Source organism: Numenius arquata, chromosome 15 (assembly GCF_964106895.1).
Source record: "Numenius arquata chromosome 15, bNumArq3.hap1.1, whole genome shotgun sequence".
Lineage (NCBI taxonomy): Eukaryota > Metazoa > Chordata > Aves > Charadriiformes > Scolopacidae > Numenius > Numenius arquata.
The window spans coordinates 5,514,760-5,531,401 of NC_133590.1; the positions used below are offsets into that span (position 1 = coordinate 5,514,760).

Below are 16,642 nucleotides of genomic sequence, written 5' to 3' on the forward strand. Positions count from 1 at the left end.
ATATTGAGCACAGTTGGCTACCAATCACCTGGTGTTGCCATTTGCCAAAGACTCAATCATGCTTGCTACACGGCTGACAGCTCTTTTCAGAGAAAAGATTAATGGCTTCAAACGTCATTAACTAGTTGCTCCTACATCTATTTTGCATTCTGCTTTTATGGTTATTTTGAATAGGGCAGGTAAAAGCATGCAAACGAAAACTAAGGGGAAATGCATGAAAGCACTGAAAACCTTACTTGATATGAAAACATCACTTTAGAATTCTCGTGTATCTTCTGCTTATATCTCATTTGACTAACAGGAGATACATCTCCTATGTTTGACAAAAAGCCTCCACTAGCAAACAATACGGAGAGAATATGTGAAATGCATAAATAAGAATCTTCCTATAGAGTAAAACTGTACACTGAAATAATTAGAGTAATCATATCCGTGTATTTGTATCACTGCCCTCTACTGAATTGTAAGTAGAATATCTTCCTACCACGCATTCATTTTGAATTGGATTAGTGCTAAAAATTACTCAAAAACTACTTGAAATGCTACTAATTAGATGTTTGCTTTTCACTGAAGAGAAAGAACTCGTTGCTTTTGAAGCGGCAGATCTCAATTCTGTAATCATCACATTCACCAAGCCCATCCATAAGGATGGTGTAAAACCTGCATGCCTGCTCAAGTGCCAGTAGCAATTCTGGGTGGCTGTTTTTGCAAGATCTGGGATATTTTAGTGGAGTTCCAGTGACAACATGCAAATCAAACAGCAGCATTTTACAATTGCCAATTATTTCTACATTTTTAAGCAGGTTGGTAGTCTGTCCTCAGTTTCTGTGAGACGAAGCAGTGGAACCAAGTGACCTAATTAAAAAAAAAAAAGCAAAGACACAATATTCTGGTCATAAAACCAAGATATTTTGAATATGCAAAATGTTTTGGGATTCTGCATGATGAAAAGGCCTTTTGATTTTTGTGAAGCTGTGGAGAATGAGTTTACACTGACTACAGAAACTGGAGTGGATCAAGTAATCTGAGGTCCTCAAAAATTCTGTATCAGGCGGAATCGTCCCATGCCGCACATTGAGAAAACTTCCCCAGTCTCTTACACAGTCTTTTTATTCAGCTGACAAGAGCAGTTGAATTTTTTAAAAGGTACTTTAGCATCCCATGGGAAATATCAGGAATGCAGAGTTCACATTTCTAAATGTAATCTGCAAACAGATATGACAATACTTGGTACTGTGTACACACACACAAAAAAAAAAATCATTTAGGGCACTTGAAAGAGTGGTACATTAGCTCAAGGAGAAAATGACATCTACTATCTAACCTCAGTCTCAACAAGAGCATGAGATAAAAATGCAGCACCCTAATGAAAAACTGCATGGAAATGTGTATTTGTCAAGTGTGGTGCAGGGTCTAGGACAACTTCCACAGTCCTTCTATTATTGTACCCAACAATTCATGACCTACTGTGTCTCATAAAATATGAGTGACACAGTCTAGTATAATAGAATTTGACAAACGGGAAACTAAGACCTAGATTTTCAAGGGACAGTGGACATTTAGCTGCCTCTAAAGTCGATGGGAATTATGTACCCAGAGACCACAGAGCAGCTGGACAGAGAGACTCAAAGGTATACTTAAAAAGCCAAATGAGTATGTACCAGAGAAAAACTGACCAGCTTAATCTTCCTCAAGAGGAAACAGCAAGAAAGGAAGCCTCCCTGTGGTCATTAGATATGTATCAGATTTCCTGATAAATGTGAAAGCCCATGAAACTACATCCAGCCTTCGTTGCTACCCATGGCAGAACAGTGGGCTAGCTCAAGTGATGAAACACAGCTTGGTTAAGCAAGTTGCCCAAAAACCTCACAGGTGCTTTGTGATAGACATGGCCTGCAGCAACTTCAGGAGTTTCATGTAGGGAGATGTCATTTGAATTCTCTCTTCAACTACTCTTTCTATCATTTTTCCCTTCCTTCCACTCCATCAGCTGCTCTAGCTAACAAAAGTTAGCATGCACCACTCGCACGGTTTGCATCGCTTCTCCCTTTCAAACCCAGGTTGGATGAGCAGAACATCAAGACCACAGAGTGTCCCTTGCCTCTGTTCTGGTACCTGGCATGTGAATACAGTTCAGGGCTGTATCACCACATTCATGTTATATGACTGCAAGTACACATGCCAACTTTAGGAAGCTCTAATAGGTGGGGAAGAGGAGAAGAGGGTTATAGCACATTTCATTCTCCTGGTAAATCTGTGCCTACAGTGTGCATGGCGGGTTTCATGCATTTCTGTGGTGTTTCACTCAGTTTCACCAACTTTTGATTTTGAGAATGAGTTAGGTTTTTCCTCCCTTGGGTACTGAAACAAGAGTTTTTGCACAATAGAAACATAAATTTCTGTAACTCCTCTCTCCATCTGATCTCTTATGACTGCAAGTTTTTCAGGGACAGAAGCTATTTGTCACTGTGTCTCTGGACAGGTTTACCACGAGTCTCAGGTTTGGAGAGTAGTTTCCATGGGTGATATGACACCATGAAGAAAGGAACCTATATAATTAAGTGCTTCCTTAAGAAACTCCACTGCAGTGTTTGTGCAAACTATTTCCATTTTGTTCCCGTATGCTTTAAAGTTTATCTTTGAAATTACAAAAAAATCATTCAGAACTATAACTCCTTTGGGTGTGCACCTGCAAACACACAAACTCACACACATGCCTCTGAATAGCTTGTTGTTTGCTCATGAACACAAAACATATTTCTGTTCCTACCAGAAAAGAACACTATACATCATGAAGTACCTAAGAAGCAACTTAAGCTGTCATCAGCAAAAACATCTGCGCCTAGTACTCATCCCAGTGACTTCAGGCACAGGGAGAAGCTGTTGATTGGGCTCTGAAACACTTTGGGAAAGGGATAGTGAAGGATTACAGGCCAAATGGATGACAAACAGGAACAGTATCAAAATATGTTTCAGAGCTGAGGGTAGAGACACCTTTTGGGGCCCTCATTAGGCAGTTTCCACTGAAAATAACACCATTTTCTACTGGAGTAGCTAGGAAGGGGATTGCAGTAACTACAGACTAGTAAGAAAAATATTCTGATCATCCTGATGGGAGCAGGGGAGATACTTCTCAAGAAACAGCTGGCTGCAAAGAGCAAATAATTTCTCTGTCTTCAAAAGTTACCGTTTGGACCCTGCAGGATGCCAGAGAAGTTGCTGGAGTCCCACTGAAAATGACATTTCTTGTTGTCCATAAAAACGGTCATGAAGAGTACTGACAGGGCTTCCTTTCTCTACAGCCACAGAGACTCATTTTTTCAAGGGGGAAAAAGAAAGGGACAAAGAGGGAGTAATTGGCAAAATACAATAAGCTGCTGCATGCTGGAGGGGAGCTGGGTCAGATGTAAATCTGAAAGTTTATGGACTGGCTTCCTTGCCAATTTGTGATGGAGGAAAAGAGAAGCGGGATGAAGGAGAAAAGGGAGGAAAGGTTTTGCAGAGCTGTAAATCTCCATCTTTTTTGCTTATTACATGGGTGGTGAAAATTGCAGAGGAAGGTCATTTGTCAAAAAAAGATGATGGCTAAGGATGCTGAGCAAGGGAAAGTTTAAGAATATGGGTGACCTAGTGGTTTAAGGCCCACGGCTAAGTTAACAAGGCTTTAGGCCACTGCAAGAGGCAATTGCAACAGCCAATAACAGGTCAGACAGATGAAAAGGCTATTAGAAAACAAGAATAAAAGAAGGGGAAGATACTGTTGATACATTCACTGATTGAAGACTTTACTCATTCACAAATTGAGGGACAAATCCAAAGAGAAATGCTAAATCCCTTATGCCATCCCTTGGTTGGCAGGCACCCAGTAATGCTGAGGATTTCACCATCGCACTGAGGCTGAGATTTGTGAGCTGATGACACCCTCTACCCCAATGCTCATATAGCCCATACCTACATGGGGTATGTCTGCTTGAGCCACGGACATGCTGTATGTAGAGGCAGAGGCACAGTGGTGCTTCACTCGGGGCTAGTTACCTTTGCCCACGGAATCTGAGCTAATAAGCTGAGTGCTATTTCAGGATTTTTGCCCAGCACAGTGTTGTGTCTTTTAGTCCTAATCATGCTGGGCCCACCTGGTGGGAAGGACTTTTTGGGTCTGCAGGGAGATATAGTCCTCCAGTTGTCATAACCTGCTTCAGCCTTGCATAGAGAAAACAATCCAGAGGGGCTGAATCCCACTGCCAGCATCATGGAGAGGGCAGGCAGACAATCCAACCCCATCCCTGTGTCTTAAAGTAATGAAGTATTGATCTGCCACCCAGCCCTGTCCTCCAGTGCTTTCTCAGACTCTTGACAGCCTCATTAACTTTGCCTTATGAGGCTACTCCCATCCATGTTGTCAGGAACTGTCCCCTTCCTGTTTTCTTCCTACTTCCACGAAGTAGAACGGAACTTCTAAGCGAGAGACGGAACATCGTACAAATTTATGCCAATTTAACACTACTGAGGGAACCCAAATGGGAGTCTCCACTCCTGTATACAGCTCCAAAGCCTGTTTCCAGTGTTTGGGAGGAAAAAAAAACTTAACAAAAAGCAACACCAAATACCAACCAAAAAAAACCCCAAAGAGGATGTAGCACGTACCACGGTCGTTCTTTAGACCCCAGTGAATCAGATGCATTTGTACCACAATTATGTGTTCTATCCTGGCTTAGAAATCCCATATATATATATATATATACATACACATACACACAAATGCAGAACCATACACGTCTCCAAGTAATAGACACAATACCTGCTCTAGGTTTGCTGATGTTCTTTTGTTTTCTCCTGTAGCATCTTGATATGGTAAAATGAAGAGTTCAGCAGATGTGGGCAGACCGGGGAGCACTGCGACCAGAATATGCTTGCTTGAAATACCTGTTGCCTGATATATAGACAATTAATGGACAGATAAACAGTGGGGATGGCACTGAATGCTGACAGCTTCTTTGCTAAGGCATCTTAGTACTTATAAAAATGATGTAGGGTATATCTGGTACAACAGGGAGAATCTTGTTAAAATCCAATGCAGGTAAAAAGTCAGGAATTAATAATTTCCTGATCTAAGTTATTTTACTATGTTCTTCAGTAAAATATGTAGGGTTAAAAGGCAACAGTGACAATCAGACATGCTAAGAGGAGCTCCTAAATAACAGCTGCATGTGGTACGATTTGCTTTTAGCTATTTTAAAGTTATCTGGCTATCCCAAGTTAGCCCTTCAGGTTCCTCATTTAGTCAATGGTAAGAAGCCACATGTTAAAGGGCAAGGTATATGGGCAGAACTGCACTCTAGAGGTGTGATTAGTCAAAACATCTTAAAAGCCTTGTGGAGACTCAGGGAGAGAGAAGATGGTGAATCAAGTTTGAATCCCCAAAGCCAAACAAATTCTCATAGTTCACATCCTGGGTCAACTCCACAAGTTAATAAGGGACATTTTTTTTGTCCCTTTAGGTGTTAAAGATTGTATTAATCTGCAAATTCTTCTTTTTTTACCTTCTTGGCTGAAAATCTTAAGCAACCAGTTTAAATCCAAATCCCTCTTCAACACAAATTAACCAAAATTCAGAAAAAAGTATCACACAGGCATCCCTACACAGGTATCATCTCTGGTCATGGTTTTCAGCTGCTGTTACCACGACATTACACAATCAAATTGCAGAGGTCTTCTCCAGAAAAGGAGCTAGTTTGGCCTTTAGGAAGTTTTGTGAGCCAAAAGAGAGAGAAACATAGTTTTCTGTATTTGCCTCCATTGCCTCTTTGCGTTATGGATTATCCAGTAAATGCATTTAAATCTCAAGGTTTTGATTTAAATCTTAGGTTTCCAAGTGCTGAATTTAATAGGTTATTTTTAAAGGAAAAAAAAAAAAAAAGGTGCCCTCAGATATAAGGGCAGACCATAGCAGCTGGATGCAGCACAGACATTCTCCTGCTGTCAGGACTTGCAACCCTCTCAGACATTAATTGGACTTAAAACTCATGAATTCTTCTCCCTAGTAGTTCAGAAGCAAAGACATGGACCAGCTGCTCATTGAAGCAAATGATGGACAGAGGACAAGGAGTCAGCAAAACTGATTACACATCACCATTGCCCGAGCTATTTCTGCGGCTATCCCACGTGCAACTGCTGACAGCCCAGGGAACACCCCGTGGAGCTATGAAAAGGGAACCATTCCCCTCTCTATTGCACACCAAGGAAAAGCACGTGGTTTTGTTGCTGTTGATTTTAGTTTTTTTAATGTGGATTTAGAAAAAAACCTATAACAATACAAAAGTCTTGTATATTCTTTCCAAGTTGTTTTGTTGGGTTTTTTTTTGCAAGCCAGGGCTTGCACTATTTGTGCTTGCCTAACAGGATGTTTTAGGATGTCAAGAAAAAGACACAGTATTACCAGTTAATGGAAAGTCTTCATTTGCTGAGACTGGGAATGTTTTTTTTTTGTCTGGAAGCTTTTGGCTACTCAGTTCATTCTTGTCTTCTTCATCAAAAGCGGGAGACAGGACTCAGAACATCAATGATGTGAGCAAATAATTATAATCATAATACAAAATAGGATATTTTATGATAATCTGAAATTATCCCTACTTAGCGAGAAGATCAGGTTTTAGTAGAGAACTATAATTTCTTATGCAGAATTTTTATCCAAGTCTAAGGTACTCTGTAACAAGAATATAATACTTTAATGAAACTTCATAAAAATTCTATAGCACAGCTATAATTTCCTATTGAATTATTTAGTTATTCAACTCATTTTTATACAGTTTACTTAATTGCTGTAGAAATCTATTGGGTTTATCTTTAATTTTTACAGGAACTTCTCACAAAGTCTTGTTTAAGGTGAATCATTTAGCTATATAAAGAGGGATAATTAGCTATCAATTTTTAATTTTTTTTTTACTCAAACAACAAAAAGACTCTTTGTATTCTCAGTGCTCTGCTTTTGGAATGTAGCCTCGGTACTGTAGTTTTATAATCCTTTTTTTATGGCTTGATTTTGTTTTATTGAGTTGTTTATATTCTAAAAATTCATCTTGAAGATATATGGATCCTTGAATACTTGATACGGACATAAATAAGTCCGAAGAACAAGCTTCAGAAAAATGTTCTTTTTTTTTTTCCCTTTTCTCCTCTCCTCCTGTCTTTTGAGGAAATTGAAAAAAAATCTCAGAAACAACCCAGACAAGTTTGTGTGCACCCGAACAGTGCACAGTGTCTTGCCAGTCTTTTTGCACAGGTGATGCCACAAATGATTGTATAAGCTTGCTAATAACATCTACAAGCCTTTTATCCTTTCAAAATCTGAGTATCTATATTTAAAAAAAAAGAGAAACCCTGTTTCAAACAGTTCCTTTCACTATTTTTCTGCTGAGCTGAGAAACCCCAGCTGTGTCTTCTAACTTTTCTTAGCCTCTCAGTTTGAAATCCAAATCTTTAGCCACACAAGAATGTTTTTATGACATTCTCTTCCACATTTAAAGAAGGAACTTCAGAGCTTCTCCATAGTGTTGATGGGACAAATAGCATCCAATCCTGACCCATGAACCTCATGCTATTTGAAAGACATAAAGTACTTACTGTGCTGCTCTTCTCTGTAGTAAAAATGTTTTCTTTTTGGTCTCCTAAGTTTCCTACAGCATATTTGTAATTGCATTAGAATAGCACTACTTTCTTTCCACTGCTGTGTAAGAATAGCAGTAAAAGAAGTAAGAATTGCTAAGCAGCAGTAAAGATATTTGTACATCTATAAGTAGATATAAGTAATTTGTTTTCTATATGCTCCTTTCTCTGAAATATTCCATATAATCCACTGTCATTAAAAAGAATGAACTGAAGGCTGACTCTGAGCACCAGATTATCACAGGATGGGATTTCATCTGTCTAAAATTTAGGATTCTGGCCTCAAACACTAGTCTAGCCTCCTTTTATAGTTGGTAGAAACAGAGTGACACCTTGAGAGAACAGCTGATCCAGTCCTATTGTAGGCACAAAGGAGAAAGGAGAACCATTGTAACACAGGTTATGCACATTACTTACCTCCACCAGAGCTCTCTTGACTACTCTACTGATGTCCCTTCTCCACTCTGGGATATCTGGATTGTAGTCATCCAGGTTTGCAGAGAACGATAACCGCAGGGACTGAAATTGCTCTGCAGATACAATGACATGGTGGTGAGTAGAGACTGTGAAATGCCCTAGTGCCAAACAAGTGGGGAGAATGTGCTGCAGCTCATGTTTTGTTTAATCAACCTGCGGGTGATGCACAGACTGTCAGAGAATCCAGCAGTGTGTCTGAGAGATTCACTGAGAGATTTGGAGAATCTAAGAGATCCACTGCGTGGTGTCACAGAACCAAAAAGGGTGATCAGTACTTACTTCAGTGGATGAAGAGCACTGGAAAGGGAGCTGTGTTGGGAATGTATTTGAAATGCTACCTTAATCTTGACTTCTGAAACAGGGAAGCCCCGTGAAAGAAGCTGGGATTTTACTCTCATAGACACGCCACCAACACCTGAAATATTAACTGGAAGGAGACAGGGATAAAGACTGGGAGAGGACTAGCCTTGGCAAACGTACCTCTTAATCTCTGTTGCTGTTAACTGAGATCTCACACTGATCACTGAGACCATGTGCTTAGTATAAACACCTAAAACTTGGATTCCCAGTGGTTCTTAGACTACATCTACACTATATAATATTTGTGTGCCTTAACGCCTTTGGAGGCCTAACTACAATATCAAATCAGTACAGATTTCTGTACAGAACTGCAGCACACAGCATTGATTTATCTTTCACGCTATGCAGCTTTTGCATGAGTTAAGAGGCCTCTACTGGCCACGAAGGGGGAAAACCAGCTCGCAAAACAACCTTAACATTTTGACAATCACGTAGGATGACCAAATACCGACAGAGCAGGTGCAGGGGGCTCTGGGAAGGAGAACAATGTTCTGCAATCCCCTCAGTCTGGACTAACGTCACGCAGTGGCCTTCAGAGATGTTGTGCTGAACTGATAACACTGGAACCGACCTTATAATCTCACTCAAAGCATCCCAGAATAAAGACCTCACGTTGCTGCCAGCTAACCCGACTCTCTAGTTCTTGACTATGTAGAATCCTGTGTGAAATGAAGGAGGAAGAGCTCACCATACACAGCAATAGTCTTTGTATCCTGAAGAATGGTGTTTCCTGCTGCCACCTGAACGGTGATGGTGTTCATTCCTTCCACAGAAAATGTGAATGTGATGCTCCCTTCCAGTGTGATCAGTGGCTATATCAGAAAAGGAGAAATTAAGTTAATTGGGCTGGAAAGGAAGATAAAAAATGAGTTTGGCTCTCTAGCTTGTTGGGATAGTTTGGGGAGTCAGATCCAGCTTGGAAACTTGAGACAATAGAAGGCGTCCCGTGACATGGAAGCCTATTTTCTGGGGAGGGCCCAGGGATCCAGATGGGGATGTCCTCCTGAAGGTCAAAGTAAGGTGCTATAATTTCCAACGGAGCTAAATTTTAAGATCCCAATATTTCCTTCCCACTTAGCATGCTGGGTGTTCTGAATCCCATGTTAAAGTGTTCATCTTTGCTGCACTCCCTAGAGAGGCCCAGACCCTAACACGAGGGGTCAGCAGGACTCACTGCTCAGGTGTCACACTCCTTTCCCACATCAAGCTGTCAGTGATTTGTTTAAGGTGTCTTAAGAAGGTTGTGACAGAATGAGGAGGCAAATTAAGATTTCTCAGTTGTTCTCCCATGTTATCTTTAGACAGGAAGCTGTCATTTTTGGAAAGTTGATGATGCTTAGAGAAGACACAGATCCCCTCAGCTTGCTTTGCTGTGCAAACCAGTTTATAAATGAATTGTGCCCCCTTTCAGCAGTCTTTGCCCTAACTTCTGTTTTGACTTATTAATGAACTCTGGGTGAGATCTTCAAAGCACCCAGTGTGAAGCCAAACTCTCTCCCCATTGTAGTCTGTAGTAAAACTCTCACTTCAATGAGAACAGTTAGACCAACTCTGATCACTTACGAGCTTAGCGGATCAGAGGGAAGGTTAAAAGGTGACAATCACAGCCTGTAACTACCTCTAGGGGGAGATGATTTCTGATAGTACAGAGAGCTCTTTAATCTACATACAAAGGCATAACAAGATCCAACAGCTTGAAACCGAAGCTAGGTAAATTCAGACTACAAACATAGTGCATATGTTTAATGCTCAGGATAATTAGCTGCAGGGAAATAGTTGGGGGAGAGGGTAAGAAAGAGAAGCAGTGAATTCTCCATCATCTGAGGGAAATTATTAACACAAAACAACAACAAGTCAGGTTCTGCCTTAATCACAAAGAGTTAAATAAAGCAGAAAGTACTGATGAAACCCTCTGACCTGCATTATACAGAAGATAACCACCTGTGGCTGAAGGTCCCTCTCAGCTCTACAAAATCCATGAGAATATCTCCCACCAGAAACTAATTAGGGTCTCTGGGCTCTTCAGCCACAATGATACATAAAATAAGTTATAATGCCTGTGCACATTTACCAACACTGCAAGCATAGAGGCAGCAGAATGTGGTGCATGCTGTTCTCACATCTGAGCAGAGCCCAGAGGCAGGGAGGTGTGTTGGGAACCTTTTTAACCACTGGTAGCACATGATAACAAAGTCTTCTTGCACATGTGGTTTAGCAGAGAGTGTGGGAGCTCAGAATTGGGCTCAGCATATTTAAAGGGAGGCAAAGAATTAACGTCAGTCTCTTCCCTTATTAGTCACTAGAGAAACGAGGTTTAAACTCTAGGGCTATGTAAAATCAGTTCCAGATATAAAAACAGCTTCAGTTTGAAAAGTCAGCTTCCTAGAAAAAAGCCTGAATCCCCCAAGTTTTGTTGTTGTTGTTACTGAAGAAGGGAGGGTGGGGAAAAATACACTAGAAACTCTTCCAGATTTTGGTTCACTACATCCACCTTGGATGTAAATGCAGGGAGAAAGCTACTGGCAATTTGCATGAAATGGCAATAAACCCTATAGCTAAGTCCCAGTAACAAACATGATGCAGTTGCTACGTTGCAGTGTTGGTATGTCAAAGAACCATTTGTCTCTCAGTCTCTGGTTTATAATTTTCTTGTGTGTGTGACTATTTAGGAACATTCCCAGATCCCTCTCTCCCTCCCTCCTCAGTCAGGAAGCTCCTCCGGGATTATTTTGATCTCAGTCCATAGGAAATACAAACCTCTGTGTTGTTCCCAAACCACCAGATGTAAGTAAGTGTTCCCACTTGGCTTGGCCACAGTACTGCCGTGGCGTTGACCTCCTTGTTCTTTGTGGTGACAAATGGTAGAGATAAGTGAACATGTTCCAAGGGGCCTGCAGAGACAGAAGCAGCAGGTGAGTCTTCCCTCCCTCTGAAAAGTCAACCTGGGGGAGAAGGGAACTGAGGAGATATCCATTGGTTTCGGGGAGAGAAGTCCTTCAAATCACTGTGGGGGGTGACAATGTTTCGGCTTGGTACCATTTCTAGAAAGGCAAGCTTAAATCTGTTCCTCGTAGAACACGAGCTACCCCTGTACACAGAGCTCAAAAACTTGGACTCTCTACTGCATAAGCATCATATACTCAGGGACATTATATACAATTTAAACAACAGGGGCGGAGCCCCGTTATGTGAACACGGCCTTCACCAGGAAGACATAAGAATGAGCAGGACAAATGGCTTCAGTGGACATGAAGCATCTCTGCTAATGCAAGCTGCTACAATTTGGTGAAATTCAGCAGTGGTGTATCTATTTATATCCGCTGAAACTCTGTCTGAAGGCAGCTATTCTCTGAATGCCTTTATTTTGATGTTACCTTATACTCCCTCCTTTTCCTCAATAAACTTTTCCATTTCTTTAGTATATACAGAACATAATTAATTCGACAAGTGACATTATGCCCAGGGTTACACATTTCCCATCTTCTGGAGACAGATGGGTCTTTGTTGTTACATCTTGTCCTATAGATTATTTTTTAAAATGTGTTCTGACTGTTCATTTAGAAAACAAAGCAATTGTTCTGAGAATGACAGAGAAAGAAAAAGAAAGAAACTCCAGGTGACATGGGAACATGGGTTTCTTAAACAAATTAAGGCCACATCTTCACGTCCTACATTTGCAAGCTCCCTAGTGATGAGAACCAGTGACCTGGGTGCTTTTGGGAGGATCGATTGCATTGTCCATATGGAGTTAAGATACATTGCTAGAGGATCATATATAATTCATGAGAGCATTTTTCAGGACATATCCCATGCATGTATCACCACTTAATCCTTGCTTTTCAACCTAAAGGAACATTTGGAGCAAGCACTCTGTACCCCTATACAGCACACACAGGCAGAGAGAGCGAGACACGTGGAAAAATTCTCCCAAATCAGTCTGTATAAACAACGGCAGCATAAACAAGGACCAGTGTTCCTGACTCATTATTGAAAGGCAGCTTTCTCTGGGAGGTAGAGACAGCTGCTGCTTAACGTGACACAGCCCAATTAAGAGTTATCCATGATCAGACTAACCAAAGCCTGCTATCATGGTTCATTTTTCCTTTTATAATCAGCAATGTTCTTGAAAATTCGCAAAGAACCAGGATTTCACCCTTAAGATTATAATGGCATTCCCCCGCTCAGACCCACTTCTGTGACTGGGCCATGCCTGCTCTTGGAAAGATGCTGAGACCTGAAAAACAGCAACTACGATCTTATTGGCATTACTGAGACGTGGTGGGATGGCTCTTTTGACTGGAGTGTTGGAATGGAGGGTTACAGACTCTTCAGGAAGGACAGGCTGGGGAGACGGGGTGGAGGTGTTGCCCTCTATGTCAACAACCATCTGGAGTGTGTGGAGCTCCACCTGGAGATGGATGAAGACCCAACAGAGAACTTCTGGGTCAGGATTAAAGGGAGGACAGGGGCAGGTGATGTTACAGTACAGGTCTGCTACAAACCACCTCATCAGAGTGACAGGGAGGATGAGGCCCTCTATAGACAGATAGGAGTAGCATCGTGCTCGCACACCCTGGTCCTCATGGGGGACTTCAACCACTCAGATATCTGTTGGAAGGACAACACAGCAAGGCACGTGAAATCCAGGAAGTTCTTGGAATGCGTTGATAACTTTCTTCTTCAAATGATTAAGCAACATGGTCTAGTGGGAGGTGTCCCTGCCCATGGCAGGGGGGTTGGAACTAGATGATCTTTAAGGTCCCTTCCAACTCTAACCATTCTATGATTCTATGATTCCCAGGCTAAATATTTTGCAGCTTTGGTATCCTTTGGGATATTTGCCGGGTGCCCAATGTCAGCGCAGCCTTCTACAGGAATACATTTCCTAACAGCGGATGAGGTGACAGTGAAGCCCATGTAAAGTCTAATACACTCCAAGATAACCGAACAGCTGCCCTGAAAACACCTCAAATAATCTTGCACTGGAGAGAATGCCCAGCACCTCCTTGCACCTCCACCACATGCCAGCTAGGAAAGAACGTGAAAGAATGGCTCATGCAAGCCAATTCCACCTAAGTATTTCTGTGCTCATAGCTGGTGGGTCAAAGTGGCTGAAGTGCTGAACTCTTATCTGGCCAGCAGATGGGGATAGCTCACTCTGGATAGGCCCTTAGGCTTGGTAGGAGACAGCTTTCTCCCGAGTAAATTTGAAGGGAATTCAAGAGAATTCATTTCTGAGCTTCGTGCAGGGCCACGGAGACTGCAGACCTTCACCTCCCCCAGGAAAAAACCTGTACAAGTCTCAGAGAAGAGAAACGGAGATGCTTTTCGAAAGGTTCACTAGGCAGGTGATGTTATTCTGAAGCATTCAGACGAATGCATAACCGACTTTTCAGGGGAAATTTTTGACCTGACAGGACAGTTTAGGGACAGCCTCTTGGCTGGAGAAGCAGTTTATATAAAATTTACTTTCCATACACTCCAAAATGCTCCTGCCTCACAATAACCTGCATTTCCAGATCCCTGGACCAACTGCAGCAAAGACACGGCTACTGTGCACTGGCCCCATGGCTGCCGCAGGGTGAGGAGGGCATGGGACAGGCTTGACTTTACAATGGGTCACCCAGTTAGTAGCCCTTCCCAAAACTCTCTGGATGTTTTCAGGCTGCACGCTGCTTTCCTGTGGATCTCAGCAGTACAGCGTGTGGGTCTACTGCAAGGACAGATATTTTTACAAAACTCCCCGAAGGCCAAGCTCATACACCCCAAGCAGAGTAGTCCTCAGAGAGCTGAGTGGCAATGCAAGTGTTCAAATAGGATTTAGAAGCTTTTGTGGATCTGGGTGTTAGGCTCTGGAGGGGACTGGGTTCACTGTCCATCTCTGTCCTCAGCAAATCTATTGCTAGCCTGAGTGGCACCATGCTCAGTCTGCAACCTGTTTTGAAGTCCCTAATTCATGTAGAGAAAGGTGAGACATATCACAGAATCACATGGGGTTGGAAGGGACCTCTGGAGATCATCTAGTCCAACCCCCCTGCCAAAGCAGGTCCACCTAGAGCAGGTTGCACAGGAACATATCCAGGCAGGTTTTGAATGTCTCCAGAGAAGGAGACTCCATCACCTCCCTGGGCAGCCTATTCCAGTGCTCTGCCACCGTCAAAGTAAAGAAGTTCCTCCTCATGTTTAGGTGGAACTTCTTATCCCTTATCCCTTAGAGCTGTCGCTTCTACAGGGGGTCAGGCATGTATAACCTGGGCCTGGTTGCAATGATCATGCAGTATTTAAGCCCCGTGCTGGCATTACCTACACACAACACAGAAACATACACCGTTAGCTGCTCAGTCACACGAACACATCTGAATATTGTTTCTCTCTTGTACTGCTAAAACAATCAAAATGATTCTTAAGCCTTCAATGCCTCAAGAAAATAGATTAAAACAGCTATAAGCCAGGAAGCCACTATGAGTGAAAGTGAAGGCCAGACACCTGCCTTCTCCTTCCATTTTGTGGTTGTTGCATGAGAAAGCAGTTGTTGCTTCACGCAGCCTCATTACTTTGCAGATAGGCAGAGGGTGTGCAATGCTCCCCCTGGAATTGTCTTTTGTCAGACAGCGAGCGATTACAAAACCTGCTCACACAAGGCTGTCAGAACCTCCTGTGAAATATCAACCACCAAAACACTTCTCCATTTGTTTGCAATGACCTTTACAAAGAGGGGAAAAAAAAAAAAAAAAAAAGAAAAAAAAAAAGACCACGGCTCCTGTTGAGATGACTTTTCATAACCAGCAGCAGCGGGAGGGGGATTTCTGCATTCAGAGCCTGCAGCAGCTCCCGTGATAATTACCCATGCACACACAGGGAGGCAAACTAGATACAACTCCAGAACCGAAGAAATCACACACAAGTGTATAAATGTCTATACTGAGCAAAGGTCTTTTTCTCTACCCTACTGAGAGTGATACTTAAATAACTAGAAAAAAATAATTAATCAGTAGCTGTCTAAAAGCTGAGAATTTACCTTGATGCACCAGTGTCTCAGCACAGAAGTGATACAGGCTAACCCCTCAAACCAAAACCCTGAGCTTCACAATAAGCTAATTTATTAGTACACTTATTTTTGCAAGGTATTATGAGTTTTGCAAACACGTGGTGTGCTGAAGGATTATGTGAAATAAAAGTTTTGCACAGACCAGGATCTATCAGGTTAGGGAATCATAAATGGTACGCTATGATGATGAACCAAAGATCTTTTTGAAGGGAGGCATTCAGGGAGGTATTTGCTCCTGCTTCTCCAGTGCTCCCTCATAAACCTCCTGCCTCCCACAGCTATACCTCCCACTGCTCCCATCTGTTGATATGACGGTGCACGATTAAAGAGCTGCCCTCTTCCCCTGAAGAGGCAGCTGCTCTCATGCATGTAACTCCAAAACTGAAGTTAAAGTATATGGAACGTGCTAAATTACCTAGACAATATGTGGAGTTAATTTGGTAGCGGGTAAGTAGTATTTCTGTAAGTATAACTTTAAGTTCTGGAATTTCCTTTTTTTTTTTTTCCCCAGTAAATCTGGCACACAGGCACACCGTTGAAAACATAAATAATCAACTAAAAAAAACCCCACTGTATAAAAACCCAACAGCCTCAAACAAAATCCATACGGGATGTTACGGAATTTCAGTAATAGGTTGACCCTTTGGGTTCATAACCATACGCTAGAATAAATACAAAAGAGAACATTGCTGGTTTTATGCAAGGACTTGAGAAACATTTCAGTTGTAAATCAGAAACAGCTGAAGTATAAAAAGGTTAAAAAGAACAGTGGAAGAGCAATGTGAAGATAATATTTTTTCTTGTAATACTCTTTAACACTAAGATTTTGGTTCCTATGACAACAGAAAGACTTGAAATGCACTGGTTTCCATCCCAGATGTGGTTGCATTTTGTTAGAGGGCGAAACACATTTACAAAGTAAAAGTCAAGACTTTTAAAAGTGATTAAATATCCTGGATATCTTTGTTTTTCTGGAAGTGTAAACATGCTAATGAAGGGCTGGACACCCCTTTGTGGTGTCCCAAATTAGACTACCCAAAATAAGAGGTTGTCATGCTTTAAAATGCAAATGTCACTATTGCCTGTGGCACCTCT

At 41.8% G+C, this 16,642-nt stretch overlaps 1 protein-coding gene across 1 annotated transcript in view; it reads right to left on the reverse strand.

Moving 5' to 3' along the window:
* LOC141472229 (VPS10 domain-containing receptor SorCS1-like) overlaps window positions 1-16,642 on the reverse strand; it is a 305,706-nt gene that overhangs the window by 13,621 nt on the left and 275,443 nt on the right. The window contains exons 20-23 of the mRNA XM_074159099.1: window positions 11,257-11,390; window positions 9,188-9,311; window positions 8,080-8,192; window positions 4,799-4,930 (exon numbers count right to left, since the gene is read on the reverse strand). Of these exons, the coding sequence (XP_074015200.1) occupies window positions 4,799-4,930; window positions 8,080-8,192; window positions 9,188-9,311; window positions 11,257-11,390 (503 nt within the window). The remainder of the gene's footprint in view (window positions 1-4,798; window positions 4,931-8,079; window positions 8,193-9,187; window positions 9,312-11,256; window positions 11,391-16,642) is intronic.